The sequence below is a fragment of the Pagrus major genome, chromosome 18 (assembly GCF_040436345.1).
Source record: "Pagrus major chromosome 18, Pma_NU_1.0".
Classification (NCBI taxonomy): domain Eukaryota; kingdom Metazoa; phylum Chordata; class Actinopteri; order Spariformes; family Sparidae; genus Pagrus; species Pagrus major.
This window is the reverse complement of record NC_133232.1, coordinates 23404674-23425357: the sequence shown is the minus strand read 5'-3', so window position 1 is coordinate 23425357 and position 20684 is coordinate 23404674. Positions and strand designations below refer to the sequence as shown.

Below are 20684 nucleotides of genomic sequence, written 5' to 3'. Positions count from 1 at the left end.
ACAATTTCATTTAAAGGAAAATCTGTAAACCACACACGTGTGTTTGCCTCGGTGACAGGATGCATTGTGACTGTTTAGGGTATCTAGGTGAGAGGAATATATTAAACTAGCTAAGCATTTTGTTCTGGAAAAGTGCCACGTTTTGGAGGGGTGGGTGGCATGACTAATTGGGTTACCACTGTGCTCTGAAAACCCATCAGGAAAGTAACAGGCTTATGTGTTCACTATGGCAGCTTGTTATGGGGAGAGTAAGGAGGAGAGGCCCTACATGCTTTTTGTCATGCAGTTTATTACAGAATGAACTCATCATCCCAATCGATGATTTGTCACAAGTCAGGGAGGAAGTCTCCCTGATTGCGTTTATGTAAGACCCCCTCCCTCCAAAAAATGAAATATGACTCTATACTGGGATATATCTTGTCATGAGGCAGTTCAGAATATTTTATATTTTCAGAATAAATAATCCTTCAAGTTGCAAATGAGTCCCTGTTTCTCATGTGTGTAGAGGCCTCTGATAGTTTTCAGTGATCACATTCAACGTCAATTCATCCCCCGTGATGTCAGAGGCGGTGGGAGACTGGGGGAAAATGTCCACAGGCGTCTCCAGGGTGGGAGAGGGCGGGGTGGACAGCCTGGAGCGTTTGCCCTGCCCTCCGCCCCTGAAGCCCCTCCACTCCTTGATCCACTGGCTCCTCGTGGAGGGGTCCAGCTTGTCCAGATGCCTGGCTTGCACGAGCGGGGAGGGGGCGATAGAGTTCCTCAGCACGTGAAAGATGTACCTGGGGGAGAGAGCGTGGTGGTGAGAAAGTAGGCCAGTGAAAAATATGCGGTCCTTTGATGTAAATCAGAGCATTCCCTCTAAATATCAGCACTTTCAGACGCATCAGCAACCGGGAGGAAGATCGAGCCGTGGTGCAGTCGTTCCTCAACCTCACAATTAACAATATTTAATTACAAATCAGAGCAGACTGTCTATGCATCACAACAACCTTACAATTACATAGCAGTTAATGATCTGCACAACTCAAATACATATTCAGTCAACATAGATAATATAATTTTAAGGTTGATTAGGTTTAAACGGAGGTGGAAGGAGGACTGCAATAGTTGTTTATGGCCTATTGGGCATGTGACCCAAAAAATGAACAGTGTTTTCTAATGGTCCTTCATCACAGGTTATCTATGGGACAAGTGGACAAAGTACTCAGATCTTTTACTTAAATAAAACTAATAATATCACAAAGTAGAATTATTCTGTTGCAAATAAAAGTCATGCATTAAAAATGTGACTTTTAAGTAAAAGTTTAAAAGTATTAGCATTGAAGTATCACTAATATACAGAAAATAAAAGTACTCATTATGCAGAATGTCCCATTTCCAGGGTTGGGAAGGTTACTTTAAAAATGTATTCCAATAAAGTTACTAATTACATTTTTAAAAATTTAGTCAGTACGTAATCCAAGCATCACAATATCAAAGTAATGTAACTTGATTACTTTCTGTTACTTGTGGATTACCTCAGTGCCAAACACATGCTAATAAAGAAAAAAAAAATCAATAAAATCACGTTTATTCATTTATTTAATCTTAATAACGAGTCTGTGGTGTTTGTAAGAATACACACTTGTATAATTGGTTTCATTCAAGACTAGAGTGTTGTCAAGTGTCATTCTTTACTTTAAAATTGAAATCCTGTTAGTAATCCGCTGAGTGTGACACTCATGATCCCTTTTCTGTAACTTCACCAGAATACAGTTATCTTTTTTTGTGTCCTAATTACGTAATCCTGTTCCATTTACTCTGTTACTTCCCAAGCCTGCTTATTTCAGAATAATGTAAATTATGTTATTGGATTATAATAATTAAATGCATTAAAGTGTACCTTATTGTGACGTTGCAGCTGATAAAGTTGCAGCTCTGGGCATTTTTTTTTTTTTTAATTTAAAAGAATTATAACAAATGAATCAAGAAAAAAAATTAATTAGTTGCAGCTCTTGTTACATACAGTATAGACATAAGAGCCAGTGAATCATTGATGCTGATTGAAACACAGATTCAGAGCGAACTTAAATTAAACAGCCTCCTGACCATGACCCAGCTGGACAGGCTGCTCTTTAATTCTTCTTAAAAGTGATTTCATTGTTTATACAGGAGATAAAAGTCAGGAGAAAATGAGAGAAATGGGAGGAAAGGCTACAAGTGATGCAGTAGAGAAAAGCATGCAGTAGAATGATATAAAGTAAATAAAAAAGCTGCTCTGTGACAATGACAAGGGCATATTAAATGACTACCCCCCCTGCAGAGTGACAGACAGGGAGAAGAACAGCGTTAATACCTGGGCAGCAGAGCCACCACAGTGGTGATGATGCAGATAAGGTAGAACATGGGGTCGGCCATCTGGCTCTGAAGGATCCAGTACGGGTTGGATGGAGGGTTACAGGTGATGCAGATGCCGCTGTAGGCGAGCGTCACAATGAAGTAGATCGCCACACTGCCCAGAATGATCACCCAGTGCACCACTGTCTGCATGACGGATACATAAAACAGCCTTTAGATATATTGATAACAACCGCGTTGATCAAAAAAAATCATTACTATACCGGTTTCTTGATGCGGATGAGTGTTTGGTATAATAATTTCAAATGGATACTGAAGCCCTGAGAGGCAAGTGAGAACAAAATCCTGGTGATCTGTATGCTCAGTCTGATCTGATTTTATTTTTTTCTGCTTTGTTTACAACTTAAGAACAGGTGAAAAGAAACAGACATGGACAAGTACGTATAGGTCCGTGTATGTGTGTGATATATGTATCATACAGGCATTCTTTGGACACCTTTGGACAGCTGTACTGGCACACTAACTCTTTTATACAACTTTCCGTTGTTTTATTGTTTTAAGTATTTCAACTTGCAGTGTTTTAACTTACACTCAATACATATAGGTATTTGGGCACAACGATGGTGTTGTGCTATATATAAATGTTTGTGTTCTTGCCACGGTGCAGAGGCATAAAAATGGCTCAATGTGCCTTGGTAGTTTCTGGTTATGACCTTTTGCTCACAAAGCAAAGTACACGTCTAACCTCTATTTTTCTATACATTAAAACTTGTTTTAAAAATGTCTTAATCAATAACATCTGAAATAAACACATTGTGGTTTTTTTGGTATTTGCAGAAAGAAATATCTTATATATCAAAAAACCCTCTTTTCACCTGTTCTTACATCATACACACAGGAGAGAAAACAATGAAGATCAGAAAAAGAAAAAAGATTACCCAAAAATGTTTTCTCACTTACCTCTTCTAGAAAACTGACTGAAACTGAGAGAGTTTTGGCTCGCAGAAAGTGCACCGTGATTATATCTAGAAATAGATATCCATCAGCCCAACACTCACCCAGGCTTTGATCTCGATTGACAGGTGCAGCAGGATGGTAAATAAAGAAATTGTGTTCAAAGGAGTTCCAAAGGTAAAAACATCAATGTCTGAATCGTGGTACGCCTGGGGGAGAAAAGGCAGACATTAATAAACCAGTAAAATAACTGGTAACTCGGAGGAAGCACCTTGACAGATGTAACTTTGCACTATGTGTCATCAAAGACGAAGAATTAAAATGTTTCTCTTACCATGTAAGGAATAAAGAAGCACACCAGACTCTGATAGAAGGCGTCGAGCATGGAAACCCAGAATGTTGAAAACTTGTACTCCTAAACAAACACATACAAGTTCAAATACACAGAAATATATTAAAGGCAAACTCTACAAACATGCAGCTGCTGTAAAAGTGTTGCATTAATGTTTGAGAGTATCACTGACCCCTGCACCCTGTCCCATCCTGTACAGTTCAGGAACACCCAGCAGCATCTCTGCAGAAACGTCTTTGTCCATGATCCCAAACATGATGGGTGGCGCAGAGGTGAAGAAGAGGTTGAAGAAAATCATCAGCCAGTAGTCGATCATGGCGGTGCCAGAGAAGCCACAGAAGAACTGATACCAGAACAGCAGGTTGACGTAGGCCTGGGAGACACGTGAAACTCTCGATGATTAGGCAAGAAAATCAGACACCATCTCAATTCAGACAGCGGCTACGACACTCACCACATTCTTATAGAAGAAGTAAATGATCATGTTGGCCAGTCGAGTGTAGCACCAGTGTCCGTGAACCAGGAGCAGTTTTTTCAGGTGCTTGAAGCGAGATATGGCAAAATCGCTCGCCATGACCGCCTGCAGACGACAGAGAGTTTCAGACAGTGAGAGTAGAAGAGGAAACAACAACCATTTTTGAAGTTTTATAGCTCAGTTCAGACCTGCATGCCCTCCTGACCCGATATCCCGATGCCGATATCAGCTGCTTGGATCATGTTGACATCATTTGCACCATCACCTGAAGACACAGAGTGAACAGAAGTTTAACAACACTTACAGATGACTTTTCTGGAATTACACAAATACCTTGATAAACGTTCCTTACCAACAGCCAGAGTCATGACCTTGAGTTTCTCCCTGACCACCTTCACCACCCTGCTCTTCTGTAAAGGTGTGACTCTGCAGCAGAGCACAGTGCGGCAGTGCTTCGCCAGGTCCACGAAGCGCTCCTGCAGGTCTGACGACAGGGCCATGGTCAGAGTGCGTCCGTCAATCACCAGAGAGATGTCTGGGGTTGTATCCACGTTCCGAGGGTCGTCGCTGTACCTCCTCACCTCTTCCAGTGCGCAGTCCAAGATGGACGTGCATGCGAGCTGGAGAACAACGCGATTATTAAGCTGATTACATTATAATAATTGTTTTTATAAAGCTTCCTAAAGTCAGTGGTGGAATATAATGATGTACATTTACTCAAGTACTATACTTAAGGACACATTTGAGGTACTTGTAGTTTGAATATCTCAGGCAGATGTTGTACATTTGTCGGACAGCTTAACTTTTCATCACACAGTTTTTCAGACCGTCCCTACCAGTGAAAACACTGAATCTCCAATAGCGTTGATTTGTAATGTGAATGTTTCTGATAAACTGAAGGATGAAGTGTTCCTCTATGTTTCTTCAAGCTTTCTCCTACTTCTTAAGATAAATCAGCTATTGGATTAACTGAAAAATGCATTGTCACAAACATGAAAACGGGCTGCTTTTGTGAGGAAAAGTTGAAGTTTTTGAGATATGTGGTTCTCGACTCAACAAACTTGTGAAGATCTTACAGAATATGATACATTGCTGTAGATTAAACAAGCCAACAGTATATAAAGTAGTTTCAATTAGCTCAATCTTGAATCGACAGCAATAAAATGCAACACATGTATAAATGCAGCTGTAATATTAATCCAAAACATCATATATAATTGGGAAACATGAACAGAGAACATTTTACTGCAAAATAAGTATCATTACTTTCTTACTTCAAGTACATTTTGATGATAATATAAACATACTTTAACTTAAGTGAGGTTTTGAATGCAGGACTTTTATTTGTAGGGGAGTATTAGTACTTTTATTTAAAGTGGAAACAACACGTCAACTTTTCCCCTCTGACGTTTCCAAGTGGTATTACAGTTGACGCAGATGTCATAAAGACAACTGGATCGCTTTACTTCCTCAGAGCAGCAACTGTGACATTATTCATTCATTAAGTCAATAATGGAGATGTGAAAGCAGACAGAAATGGTGCCAGGCTGCCAGCCTGACTTCATTTATCTGGGAAAAGTTGCACCCAGTGGCAGACAGACTAGCACAGTGGACGAGAGGTTTATAGCGAACCAAACTAAAGACTGATGAAAAAGTTAAGTTATCAAAGTTAACATATTGTTTGATTTAAGTAAAGGATGCGAATACTTCCTCTACCGTTGTCTAAAGTACAGCTGAATAATATTTTCAATCAAAAGTACCAAACATATGCTAGTTTCAGCTTCTCAAATGTAAAAGGGTTCCTACTGTCTAAATTTTAATAGTCTTATGTAATATTAAACTAAATTTGGGGTTTTGGACAGTTGGTTGGACAAAATACATTTCTGCCTGACATTTTACAGACCAATCGTTTTGATTATTCGAATATAATTGTTAGTTGCAGCCCTATTACCGAATTTGCTTAATAAGGCTGACCTAAAGAAAATACAAAATAAAAGAGCGCACATGTAGTTTACAACTTTGATGTGACATCTCATATAATAAAAGGCAAAATACATAACAAGGCCCAACATTGAAGGCAACACTAAAGCCAGATTATGATATGTGCTGGTAAAAGAAATATTACTCTGCTGTTGAGTCATGTTCATGATGCCTGACTATAGCAATTACGAGGCTCTTGTCCCATCAGACTCGTCATTGTTGTGGGTAAATAACTCCAGCCTCTTAGCCAAAAGGAAAACCGGCATGATAACAAAAAAAAAAAAAAAAAAAAATTGGGTCACATCCTGTTATCATCTATCTAATGCGGGCTAAATTTCATTAGGTGTGGTGGGGTGATGACTGTGGGAATGCATCCCTCAGGTGGTCATCGAGTTACACTGGTAAAAATAGCTCATTACCAATACGCCTCCACTCTGGATCATGAGCGAAGGGGTATTTCCTCTGAGGGTTGAATATTAGACTGGTAATTAGATATGAAAGCAGTAGATATTGTATTGGGGCTATCTCTCTCCATTCATCATCAGCGACGAGTCCCGTCTGAGAGCAGCGCGGCAGTCCTTTGTTCCAGAAAGCTCCCCGTGTGTCCTTTCGAGCTGACTGGTAATTTTGGTCTATTTGAGGCCGGGGATGATTAGACATGGCCAGGCTGTTATGAAGGGCTCATTCCTGTGATACCAGAACTTTAATGACCTCAGAGAAACAGGGCCCACACATGACACCTTATCAGATGAAAATGTGAAGGTCTGACCTTTAGTTAAAATATAAGAGTGGTCAAAAAGGTTTGGCCAACTAAATTGTAGGGAGACAAGCTCACAGGGAGAAACCATGAACCCTGCACTGAACCTACTGCTTGGAAAAAAACACTTATAACCTTATCTTGAATGAGCTTTAAAAAACCCTCAATGCTGCTCTCTGAAACAAGCTGTATGTGATATGTGAAATATAAATTGCACTTAATCTGTTTAAAAAGGGCAATGTTCAATTTGGCCCTTTGCTTGTTGGCTTCAAATCCTCAGGTCTTTAATAATTTCACTTTTTGATCCATTCTTTGAAAACTTCTTTCACCTTCTTCATTTGTAAATACTCAGTTATTTAACTTTTAGTATTGTTTTTAAAAATCCACAAACAAATGGACGTGTAATTTAGAGCTACTCAAAGGAACTTTCATTTTGTGGACAATGGTGAAACCAAGCAAAGTCTGTTTTAGCACCATACCACCAGACTACAGAGCAGTTTCTTTCCCTCTGAACATCCTCAGCACAATGCCTTAAAAAATAGTTTCAATTTTCTGAAATTTTCCGAATAAATCAGAAATGACTCGGTGACTGACATTAAGAATAACTACAATAACTATAGAAATAGCCAAACCTCCTGCTGATGGTCTTTTGTAGATTATAAAGAGGCGTCAGTATTAAATTGAGACTATTTCATACCCGATTAAAAGTTCCTCATAGTATGTTTAAATTGGGAAATAATATCTATATCATCAGAGTTGCCATCTTTCCCCCTTCACTGCTTTGTCTCTTGAGCCCCTTTCAGAGGCTACTGGCCAATCTTGAACCTATCCTCGTACATAAAAGACCCTATTTTGTATTTATTTATGCACATGATATTTTAAAAAATTCCACCAGATCAGCAACAACTTTGTAACAACCATTTGACAGATCCAGATTGTAGGATTAATTGTATTAAGATGGCACAATGCAATCTGATGTTTGAGTCTCAAGAATTTAAGTTGAAAAACATTCAAAATTAACTAAAATTATCAACAGAATGTGGAAATAGCAGTTTTGACATCATGATGTCTATTTATTGTCTTGCAGAGATGTCTGCTGAAGTTAGCATGCTAACCAGCTAGCCCCAGCCCATGCTGGTCCAAATCTCTTTAAGCACTAACACTTCCCTGGTCCCAGAGGTCCAAGTGTGAACCGCTAGCTGCATGGCTAACAGAGTGAACTTGCTAAGGGCAAGGCCGCTAGCATCAGTTAGCGTTTACTCTGGTGATATGCTGCCCCCCATTTGTTTTGAGTATGAATATGACAGGTGACCAATTTTGACATATTGCACCTTTAAAAAAAAGACTTACTACTAAGACATCACCAAGAGATACTTGTTTAAAGGAACTGTTCAGCATTTTGAGAAATATTCTTAATTACTAAGAGACATTTAAGAAGATTAATACCATTCCCATGTATATATGGTAAATATAAAGATACCACAAACAGCCAGTTAGTGTAGCTTAGTATAAAGAGTGTTACCTTTAGACAGAGCCAAGCTAGCTGCATTAATTAATTGTATCATGTTTGTTCAGTCAAAATACCAATACGTCATCAGGGGTTTAAGTGGCTGACTATTTCTTGAATGGATAACTTTTAACTAACTTTTTCCAGTTTAGCTGTTTCTTCCAGTTTCCAGTCATTATGCTAACCGAATCTAACTGGCTGCTGGCTCCAGCTCCATTTTTACCATACAGACATGACAGTGACACTTGCTAATCTAAAATTACTTTCTAAAATGTCTCTTTAAAGGTGCAAAATGTAAGATTAGACATCTAACACAATCCTAAGACGTCATGATGTCAAAACTGTCGTCTTCAAACTGTTTGGGCAAGTTTAGTTCATATTTGAATGTTTTCAACTAAGATTCTTACATATTGCAGCTTTACTACATCAACATTTTCATTTCACGTTTGATTTAGTGAAAAAATGCTAATTGAGGTCTAAGAAATTAATCATAGACGCACCACCATTTATCATCTCACATAAGCAGTAAAGAAAAGCATCTCTGAGTCAAGCAGCCAACCTTCAGTGCGACAGACAGTGGCCTCCTCACCTTATTTTTGCAGCTCATGTTAATCACCAGGTCTTCCTCTTCCAGTAGCCTGCAGGCATATCCGATGTTGACAGCTGTCTCCGGCTTGTCACCGGTCAGCACCCACACCTGGATCCCTGCCTCCCGCAGTGCCACGATGGTGTCTGGGACACCCTCCTGCAGACGGTCCTCAATGCCCGTCGCCCCTGCAGCACGACACAAATCCAAAGTCAGGCAGGATTCACATGCAGAGTTTATCATACAGTATGTTTTTCAAGTGTTTATTATGAATGATGAGTGTTGGGCTGATGTATGCTACCTAGCAGGGACAGGTTTGTCTCCAGCTGCACAGCAGTGTCCATAGTGAGCTCCTCTCTGTTCTCTATAGCAGCCAGAGCTCTCTGTCTGTTCACTGACCAGCTTTCATATTCCTTTTCACTCACAACCTGCAGCACAAGCAGTCAAAAGATGAAACGGAGCTCATCTATTATAAGAAAAGGATAAAGGTAAATATTAATATATGTGATTATGCACCTTCTTTGTAAAGCAAAGTGTACGCAGCCCTTCTTTAGCATAGCAGTCGAGGTGATGCTGAGTGTCTGCTGCTATACTCTTCTGTTTCCCACGGAGATGTTCTGAAAATAATATTTGATATATTCATATAGTTTTATTTTCAGTTATGAAATGATGCAGCATTGACTAATACATATAAATAATCTAATAAATGTGTATAAATGTGTATAAATGTGCTTTCCCCTGCACATACCTGCGTACGGTGTGCCAAGTAGCTCCATGATGGCGTAGTCTGCACCTTTACTGTACAGCACATACTCTTTGGTGATTGGGTGTCTCACCAAAATAGACATCCTCTTCCTGACAGAGTCAAAGGTCAAGGTGTCCAGCACTTCAAACACCAGTTCCTTCCCAGACGGGAGCCTGACCGTCACGCTGTCAGGGGTTCGGCCCAGCAAAGTGAAGCCATATGCCTTGGCTGCGTACACCAGGGCTGCCTCGTCTGGACTCTCTGCCTCGTAGCTCACATTATCTGAGGTTGTTGCAGGCTTGCCATCCTGGGATGGAGCATACAGCGAACATGTTTGGAGCCCGCTGATGGCTCCAGGCCCCTCAGTTTTTACAGGAGGGTTAAAATGGTCCTCCTCTATGACTGAGTCCTCTGAGATGGTGCGGTTTCTTTTGGGCTTGCGCTGCCAGGAGGTGAAAAAACGGCGAAGAGAGCCAGACATTTTCGCCAGGTTGGGCAAAGTATCCAGTGGGTTACTTGTCTGATGGGAGCGTGAAAACACACTCGTCTGAAAAAATAAAAATGAAAATGAAACAAAGGAAACTTGTTTGTCATATAGTAGTTTTATATTGACATTTTGCCCAAACACCCATATGGTGACAACACAAAAAAAACTCCCAAAACCTTGTCATCCATTTCCACTCTGTTTGAGCTTTTGCCTTTAATTACAAACTCAAGGGAAAACCCACAGATTTCTCCCATCTGCCAGACCTCAGACGAGCACAGTCAAGAGCAGCCAGTACTAAAATTAATAAAGGCAACCCTGACTGCCCCTGCAAATCTCCCTTTACTATGTGGCTAATTTAGTGAGGACTCAGAATCTTTACAACTGGGGTTTTACAGATGAAAGAAAATTAGCACTGACCACTGATGAAGGAACAGAAACATGAAGCTGAACAATTCAAGCAAACTTTCACAATTAAACTAAATCTTTGAGGTTAATAGGAAGAATTTGAACTTTGTTGTTGTGTGTTACTGATTAAATTATGGAGATTTCACTGCAGCAGTGCAGCCGACAGACACCAGGTCTGTACATCTATGAAAATAATAGAATAAAAAGGGAACCAGCCGATTCATTTTCTAGACGAAAGCTTTGCATACGGGGAGTTTCGAGAGAACAAATCCTGCATTCGTCTTTCCTCTCCTGACTCTTCCCTCCATCTCTACTTCCCATCCACAGTCGCAGTAAACGGAGCACTCACCCTCCGTCTCTCAGCTGTTGCCATGGAAACCACCACCGTGTTGCAAATGGCGAGAGCCAGAAAAAACTCCAGGTAAGGATCCATCTCCCGGCTGCCGCTTCTGCCGCTGCTGCTCTCTGCCCTGCTAATCTGCTGAAGCAGCTTCCTGTCTGGAATCACCTCAGTTTCCTGTTGGAGTAAAAAGTTAATCAGTTTTTTAATTAAAAGCTCATGTTGATAAACTGGTTCTTGCTTACACTCAGCTTTCACTGATTTGAAATGACAGGATTGGAGAAAAAAAGTTTTTAGCTTTTCACCTTTTCGTCCTGTTTTCTTTGCCTACGTACAAGGAAAGATTACAGGAAGTGCAGGAGGAAGGAAGGGAGGAAGTTTTCATTCATATAAATATTCTGCTCTGTTCGCGACACAGCATGAAGAAGGCCAAAGATGGGCTCTGGGCTGCCTCGCTGGAATCAACACAAGATTTTTTCTGTCTCAGCCTGCGTCTTTGCCCCGTGGACAAAAATAGACACAGAGCTACTGTATACCAAGACGACGGTGACTAATCTATAGTGCACGTTTACAATTTATGTGACATCCGCGGGCTGTGCCAAGGGGTGCCCAGCATGACCATATGTCTGGTCACAGACACAGGGGCGACTTTGAGCCAAAATCAATGTGCTCATCACTGACACCTAGCAGCTCGGCCATCTGCAGCAGGGAGCTGGACCATGAAGCCTTTGGACACAAGGATTGGTGAGATTAGGGGAAACAAATGTCAGTCTGAGGTCTTTTGAGTGTTTATGTAAACATGGAACATATTTTGGAAAGCTCATCCTTTTTCTGAATCTGGTCATAGGTTAAAAGTTTACATGTGTACGACTCTATGCAGATTAGGTGTAGGCTTAGACTTTATTATCCCAAGGGGAAATTGTTTGATGTCATGTTTGATTATGTGCTGCTGACTCATGATTATTACTGCAAGGACACTCGTACTTCTTGTTAATCAAGAGTCTAATATGTGGACCCCTCCAGGTGCCCTTCAGTGAGCTACCTGACTTCCCCTCCTTGCATGAGCAACATGTGAAATGCTGATGACTGTTTTCCCCGTGGTGGCTCCCTGTGACCCTGTGTTTACTGCATTATAATATCAAGTCAAGCAGACAAGCCCGCCCCACTCTGAATTAAATGTCTGCCTTTTATTCCTGACTGAGCGATCATCTTACCAGCGGACTGCTGAAGGCCACATCGCTCTGGGCATTTCCTGCGACCTTGCTCTTGCGTCGGCTGCCATGGTGATGTTGTGTCTCCTCTGGGTTGGTGTCCTCAGTATCCAGCGACCATCCAGTCTTTGGGGGTCGTGGCTGCTGGTTGAAGATGACATCCTCTTCCGACTCTTCTGGTTCTTTGAGCACAGCGAGGCGGACAGCTGCAAATACCAAAATATGTGTTGATACTTACAGTACTGTATGTACTATTATATGTACTATATGTCAGGTCAAGTCATGTTCAAATGTGGAGCTGTTCACAGATAAAATATATTGATAAGACTCTCGTATTATCGACTTTGTGTCTTTTCTCCGCTCCTTTAGTTCTTTCAGACTAGTTTTACAGACAAGTTTTTATAGCTAGCTCAGATTTCTGTTTTGGAAATGTATATAAATCATCACATATTTAAATTAGGAAAGGCCAAATTTGCATATGTAAAAATAAATGTCTTAAAGAGGTCATATTATGCTAATTTTCAGGTTCATCCTTTTATTTTGGGGGTCCTAGTAGAATAGGTTTACATACTTTAATTTTCAAAAAAGACTCATATGGTGCATTGCTGCATCATCCCTTTACACACTGTCTTGAACGCTTCATTTTAGCTACAGAGTGAGACATCTCGCCTCTGTTTAGTCTTTGGTGAGAGTTGCACATGCACATTACTTAAGGGGCAGGATGTAGCCAATCAGAGGCAGAGTAGGGCGGGTAATGTCATGTAATATGCCCTTTTTAATGTAAGTAAGGATCTTGGGAAGCTCATGGTGATATCTGTTAGTTAAAAACGTCCCTATTACTGCTGTAGTGTCTTACATGAAGCGTCTTGCCTTAACATGCATTCTGTCTGATCACACTATTTCAATATAGAAAGGAATCTAGGAGCACATTCACATGTTCAAAGCAGATCAACATCGTTTGATATCACGTCTAATCATGACACAGTTAACGGTAAATCACGTTTCACAGACAGTGCCAACCAGGAAGTATATTCCAGCTGAGCAGGTGACAAACAGCTCAGAATCAAAACATATTATGTGAACTGAAACCAACACAAAACAAAACTGTCAGACAGATGAGACAGTTATTCTTTGACTCTGCTGCTAGAAGAATGACAAAAAAGTACAGGCTATAGTTTGGCCAGGGGATAGCATTAGTTATTAGCTTTAGTTTGAGCTAAATCTAAGATTAGCATGCCACATGCTAACGTCACATCTTGTCCTCATGAGAAAAACAATGTTGAAAAATGAAAGCAACTTATTAAAAACCATTTATACTTTCATTTTGAAACATTTGTTACGATCTTCAGAGGTAGAAGTGAGGACAAGTAGTATATAGAGTGAAAAGTCTGAATAGGGAGGAGGTTGGGGATGGACGGTCGGGTTAATCAAGCACAAATCTTTCATTCAGGAGACCGCTGTTCGTGTCCAGTGTGAAACCTGAAGTTACAATAACATGCTTCCAGCTAATACTAGTATATATCAGTGTTATCTTGATGAACTGAAGTTTTGCACAAGTGGATATTTGGACCTGTAGGTTTATCCTTTTCTTTTATTGAAGGACTCTTTGAATTTGAAGTTTTAAACTATCAAAGAGACTTATAACATTAGTCCAAGATCAAAACTGCAACTGGAGCTGGCTGTATGTGCGTGTATATATAAATACATGGGGACCTACAATGAAAAGAAGTGAAAGGTGCTGCATCAGCTCATTTTGTTTAAATAAGATTGCACAGCGTGAAGGATTACCGTTCTCTTTGTGTGCGTACTCAGTGCCCATGATGGAGCATCTGCGAAACACCATCTTGTTCTCAGTAAGGGTGCCAGTCTTGTCCGAGAAGATGTACTCAATCTGTCCCAGGTCCTCTGTGATGTTCAGGGCCTTACACTGCACGCGGCTGTCGCTCTCCTCGTCGTACAGATCAATGTCATTAGCGATGAAGAAGATCTGACCAATCTTCACCAACTCTATGGACACGTAGAGGGAGATGGGAATCAGGACCTGAAGGGGGAGGGGGATGGAGAGACAGGACGGAGCGAGATAGAAGAAAATGAAAGATGAGATGATAGTTTGATGATTTTAAGAGATCATAAAGACTCTAAAAACACTCCATGGTCAGTCTCCTCCACCTGCAGCAGGATGATCATGGTGAAGAACATGTAGAAGCCAGACAGACCAGGACTGTCCAGGTGGCCGTTGCTGTCGGGGACCAGGTAAGGGGGCACACCGGGTAGCTTCTGCAGCCATAAGAAGTGACCTGCATGTGTGAGGACAGGTGAATTAATCACACCGAGTGTCACGCGGGGAAGAAGCTATTTTTGGCACCACACCTTCCCCTGTCTCCTCCCTCTATGTGTTTGGGCCTGTGGCCAAAGTGAGAGTTTTTTTTTTTATTGGAAATTAAACGTCACCCCATAAATGTAAAAGCATTAATCATGAGGCAGTCCTAGTGATTTCATGGTTAAGTTATGTAATTCATCACTGACCTAGTGATCCGACGAGACACATGGCGAAGAGGAGAATGACGCAGAAGATGACGTCTATGTTCAGCTTCCGCTCTAGTTTGCTGCGCTTGTATCTTGGCCCGTTGATGTTGAGCATGGACTTGGTTTCATGACCTTAATGATTTGAGGAGAATGTGTTGATTCAGTTACCAACAGACGCTCCATATGGTCAACGAGGGAAATTGATTATTAGATCGTAAAACACGCCCTTCAGTTAACACAAGGACAAAAACAGGGCTGTAGCTACTGTTAAGGACACTGAGGTTATGTCCTCTGTTTTTCTAATTCGGGAGAGGCGCTGGTTTAATTTTCCAGCAGGTCAAACTTTTCAATTGTCCTGTGAAGTATCTCTGTTTGGTTCACAGATGATGTATCATTGTAATAACCTTGGTGATCCCTTCACTTTTCATTTAGCACCAGATCAAAATTATAAGTTGTCCAGTGGTACGTGGTTTATGACTGAATCCTTAATGGTGCCATATTGTAGAAAGTGACATTTAATCTTTTTTGAAGTCTCAAACTCTCAATCCATGGAGAAATGCACACAGCTCATAAACTGTGCCTTTAAATGAGCCGTGAGGACTTCCATAATGTTGTAATGTCACAACTGCACAGTCCCGTCTCCCAACACGGTCGCTAAAACACCGGCAGAGCTGATGCAGAAACACAGTGTGTGATGCCTACTCAGGCCTGTGAGAGCTGACCAATTAAAGGGCTTTTCAGGGGGGCTGGCCTTAAAGAGACAGGATCTAAAATGGAGCATTCAGGCAGAGGATGAAGAGAGATGCTGCTTAAATGCACAGTATGAGAAAAGTGAAGAACATTAAAGCTTGTAAACGTTTTCTAGCAGACACCCAGAATAAACATGTGAACCTGAAAATGAGCCTAATATGAGATCTTAAATAAAACTAAAGACATTCCCAACAGCCTCAGCTGTAGTTTCTGTTTAGTGCTAATTGGCAAATGTTAGCATGCTATGACACTTTTTAACTGAGACCATGGTAAACACTGTACCTACTAAACGTTTAGCTCAACACATCACCAAACTGCAAACAAAGCTGTTCACTCTCAGCATTGTTTGACTAAACTTCATAACAATCACATTAAATTGAAAGGAATTTAGTGTTTTGCACCATAGTTACGTATATACCTGGCAGCAGCTATAAAGAAGGTAGACAAAATGTACAGAAAGTATAACAGAAATTCTTTATAATATATTTACATTTTTATTTTAAATTGAGCTCAGTATTTTTAAAATCCCAGCTATGGCCCTGGACAACAAAATCACCAAAAGCTCAAGGTCAAATGCAGTGAAGCAGCTGAGCAAATGGAGGATATACCTGCGTACACCACAAAGCCAACAGCGTGGTCCGTGTTTCTCACTGTGCAGCCTCGCAGCAGCAGACTCTCAATCCCAGCGCCCACCTTCTCCTGATCAGGTTTCTCTCTGCAGCAAGAGAAAGTGAGAAACCTCCTTTGTACTGTCAGGTCTTGTTAGATATTCATTACTGCTTATATATTCCCCATTAGCAATTCTCCCGCTTTACGGCCTTCGCTGGACAGCATGGGTAGGCCAGCTGTAAGAGCTGTGGTGCCTTGAGGAAATCGATGATAGTCTATTACAGCCCCAATAATGGCTCTGGTGGCATCGGAAAGTGCAGCGAGTGGGTTGAAATTAGTTTTGCTCGGCTGCTCTGAAAGCCCAAAGAAACTGTTTGGGGAATCCATGTGATCTGTGTATTTGATACTCACGCATAACACTTGAAATGATTCAGATTGTTGTTGGGTCTTTCGCACACCACAAGGCTGTTGAAGCTTTCAGGTATAAATTCGGGATCCTGGGACATGGGGAGAGGTTTAACGTCACGCCAGCGTGAATGGAAAGCTTTTAAATGAAACTTAACCTGAACATCCAGACTGACACTCACAAAAGAGAACAGTGATCCAAAAAGATGCACATAAGGTATGCAATCCAACAGGTATATGTTTTCTGTCTGTCATCACTGACTTTAACACATGATAATTACATATTCAACACAGCAAGTTATGTCAGGAGATGCCAGCGGTTCTTTTGATGTTCAGTGTTAATGACAAGGATGTTGAAAGAAGTAGTAGCAGCTAATCCTCACTGAGATGCAGAGGCCAGACATCACCCTCCTCTGCTTCAGGTTGGTCTCTCCGTCCAGGTTGGCCGTCTCTATGTGACACACACCGTTGGGGTCCGACGTGTGCAGGAGCAGGAGGTCTGCAGGGACGATCTCATTGCAAAACACCTTGACAAAATCTCCCACTCGCACATCCTTCCAACGCCTCTCCATAAACTGCTTCTCTTTCCTGAAAATCAGACGCATCAGACAACTGCAGTCATTACAGATTATTTTTATAAAGAGACGCACGTCCCTGGGTGGCTCTTATATTGATTTATGTCTCATTTATTAGCTGCAATATTGGCATAGTGGGCGTATTTTGTCTATGTTGATGCAATCAAATGAAATATTGACTCACTGCTTATGGATAAAAAAAAATCACAGCAGCTACTTAAGTTAGGGAATAAACAACACAGCCAAATAAAAAAATCAATGCTGTTGTTTTTGGAGAGCGGCCCAGATGTGTTTTGTGTGTTTTGGAATAAGGAAACTTTCAGAGGAGACGATCAGAGGAAGACACGCTGTATGAGCTGAGGCTGTTCCCAGTGAGCCACATACTTATGGTTTGAGCCTGCACGTCAGGCTAACTAACCACCAGTGACGGAGAGCTGCAGGTATGCTGCCCTGCATGTAGGACCTGATCGGGTGGCTGCCACATAACACCACACCTCTGCCCAAACAAAGCCAGGAGGGGGGGATTGGGTATTTTTAGGATGTTGTGTTTAGATTGCACTCACCAGGTTGTACAAATATTCTCTCCTGATAGGAAAGCGTGCATGTGCACATTCTGTATGTCAGGCAGTGCAATTAACAGTTTCCAGTTATGGGAGGTTCATTTCTCAAAGGTGTGTTATGTGTTCTCACATCACATGGAGTACATTTCATCATCGGACTTGATCAAAAGGTTTTTAAAAATATGTCAGTGATTCTAAAATGTTTTACAAGAATAGTTTAACATTAGTGCTCATTTGCTTCTGAAATAAATAGGAAAATTAAGCATTTTCTTGACATTTTGTGAGTTTATTTTCATTTGTTTCGCTACGAGCTAGCACACATCTGCTAGCTGAAACTATGGGTGGCTATGGGTATATTGCCTCTTGCGGATACGAAGTGGTATAAGACAACTGGACATGCTAGCTGGTTAGCATGCTAACTTCAGTAGACATCTCTTCAACACAATACATAGATGTCTTGGACATAAGGTCTTCACAGGTGTTTTTTTCACAGTCAACTGATGATGTGCTCATTTCTGAATGTTTTAAACTAAAGTTGTCCTTTAATCCTGACAAAAAACAAAAAAAAAAAAATATTTTCATGACAGGTATGAAAGTGGTATTAATCCTCTTGATAATCTTTTGACTTAATGATCCCAGGTCTTGCACATTTTTGTTGAACACACTTCTGATGCTTGAACCGATAAAAGGAAAATCGTGTTGCTGGTGTGATTTTTTACCAGCTCATGTGTCTTTGTGATAAATAGCAGAGAAAACTATTCTTCAGAGATAAAGTGACGCTTAAGATAACCCATTTAGTTTGACGAAAGGTGTGTTCTACGTCACATTCTTACATGTGAATGAAATAAACAACTGACAGGAGGAGCCTCTGAGGTGTGGTGACTGGTTTTAACAACAACAACAATAAAAATAGACATGTCTGACAATACAATTACATGAGTTTGGCATTCCTTAAATCATTATTCATTTAATCTTCATGGTTAACAACTGTCCTGTGTCAGTACATTCAGGCGCAGGTAGATTGAGAGGAGATAGAAAAGACACACACACTTCACACCTCTGTGAGAATAACATGCGGGTGAAGGGTGGTGAGAAACAAAGATGTGCGTCTGTAAAGGTCTCATGAATTAAAGTTAAATCCCTCTCATCTGACTGCATTCCACGTGGGCCTTTAAATGCACTAGTGAAGAAGGGGAAGTGTGTGGAGGCCTACAATTTATTCTCAGGCTTCTTCTGGAAACATTTGTATACTTCAAAGAAATCCCAGCTAATCGATGTTGTTCTAATCTTTACAAGCCCAAAATGGAGCTTCAGCATCCCCACCCAGCTCGCCATGAGAGACCCACGAGAGCCCGCCCGCCATGATTCAACTGCTGTTTATCTGACTGCGCGAGGCAGAGACGACCAGTGTCCGCTAACAGGCCCAGAGGGACTGGTGTGTTCTCCGAAGTGTCTGAAATGCTGCGTCTGGAGTCTGCACTCAGGCCACCTGGACCTTACACACACAAATACAAACACACACAGACACACACAAGGCGGGCTTTTCTTCCAGCTGAGGCTGCAACTGCTGATAAAAGATAAACCCTTCCAGAGGTTGAATCTGTGAGGATTCATCATCGGAGATCCCTCATACCTCCTCCTCCTCCCTCAATCACAGCAGCGAAAAGGGTTGAATATGACAGTGTTTGTCCTCGTTTGTGAATTATTCATATTTCATGAGTAATTTAAAAATAGATAGCCGCTAACCTTACTGTCTTTGCTGACGCAACAGCCAGATGAGGATTTCATCAAATGTGCACAATGTGATGGTGAGAGATATTGTTGTGAGGCTCTTCAAAAAAGGAATAAGCTCCCACACATTTTCTATTTCTAAGTCAAAAATTCTCACAGGGTGCTGAAACGCAGAGGAGGTACAACACACACTGCAGTCACACACACACACACACACACGCACACACACACACACACAGCACACGAGCAGGATGATAAGAATGATGAAAACAGATGTGGCTGTGCTGTTAGTGTTTCCACTTGCCACATCACGCATGAACAACACGGCAGCATGTTCAGAACATGATTGTCTTTGAGTCATTTACCTGCAGTAGACGAGACACGGCGTGTTGTTGAGCTTCCTGTCTGACTGGTACCTCCTGAAGTCCTCCCAGGCGTCCTTCAGGGCGGTCAGTGCCAGGATGATACAGATGGGGATCAGAGCTACCTCGGGCTGGAAGGCGTTCACCACGGGGACAAAGTTCAGAATAGCCAGGCCCACAAAGTAGATGTTGGCCAGGCGGTGAAACTGCTCAAAGAGGTTCATGGGGATGAAGAGGAGGAGGGTGTATTTGGTGGTCTTGATGCCGTTGCCGGGGAAGTAGCGGTTGGGCTGCTTCCTCTTCTCCAGGCCCTCGTAAGGCAGGTTGGACACCAATTTGCGGAGCTCTGTCTCCCGTGCCCTCTGACCTCTCAGAGCATCCCTCAGCAGAGCAAGAGGGCTCCTCCACGTCATGACTGCTCTGCTGGCTTTCTTTCCTTCTTCTCACCAACTTTTCCTTCCCTCTCAACACTTACAGCTCCTATGAGTTAAAGAGACTCTCCTCGGGCCCATCCTGTCTTTGAATGACTCTCTGGGAGTGTGTGTGGGGCCTAATGTCAGGTTAAAACAAGTGACAGCACACCTACTCTGAGTCCTCCTCTGAGTCCGCCCCTTGCATTGACAGGTGTGTTTTCATTCCTTTCAGTCTCATTGTCAGCATTCAAGTCTCAAAGAGGGTTGGGAAGCTGTCAGTGCTGCAGTGATTCAGCTGATTTTAATTTTCAATAATCTGATTTTAGGGGAATCATTAAATCAGCAGCATGTTTTCATCTCTTTTAACCGGTGCTTAATTTAGTCGTCTTTACTGTTACACTTCACACTTTGATGTTGTCCTTGAAAATCAAATGAAGACTACAAATAAATGCTGAAAAGAATACAGGAGTACAAATAAACAACGCTACTTAGAAGACAAAGCTCTCAAATGAGCTGACAAGCTAATAGTTGCAGAGCAGAAAATTGGTGCAGTGGGTCATAAAAAGATTTGAACTGACAACACAACGCCGAGCAGCTCCCAACGACTGCTCGGGGCA

The 20684-nt window shown here is 41.5% G+C and overlaps 1 protein-coding gene across 1 annotated transcript; it reads right to left on the bottom strand.

Annotated features, from left to right (window-relative positions):
• Positions 1-493: 493 nt before the first annotated feature.
• atp10b (ATPase phospholipid transporting 10B) lies at positions 494-20067 on the bottom strand. Its single transcript, XM_073486353.1, has 21 exons — positions 19658-20067; positions 16810-17014; positions 16433-16518; positions 16021-16127; positions 14663-14794; positions 14306-14433; positions 13925-14177; positions 12140-12342; positions 10935-11102; positions 9697-10240; positions 9465-9565; positions 9250-9376; positions 8952-9136; positions 4471-4738; positions 4307-4383; positions 4098-4223; positions 3816-4016; positions 3626-3706; positions 3396-3500; positions 2336-2523; positions 494-779 (listed from the first exon to the last, which is right to left on the bottom strand). The coding sequence occupies exons 1-21, from the start codon at positions 20065-20067 to the stop codon at positions 494-496; spliced, it is 3981 nt and encodes a 1326-aa protein (XP_073342454.1).
• Positions 20068-20684: the final 617 nt, after the last annotated feature.

Bases quoted from the DNA above. Each gene is read 5' to 3' on its own strand.
- atp10b (XM_073486353.1), bottom strand. From the start codon at position 20,067: ATGACGTGGAGGAGCCCTCTTGCTCTGCTGAGGGATGCTCTGAGAGGT. The intron at 9,566-9,696 runs GTATGTGCAGGG...TATTATTTTCAG, and splicing joins ACTTGGCACACCGTACGCAG to AACATCTCCGTGGGAAACAG. The intron at 780-2,335 runs GTATTAACGCTG...TCTCTCCCCCAG, and splicing joins GTGGTGGCTCTGCTGCCCAG to GTACATCTTTCACGTGCTGA.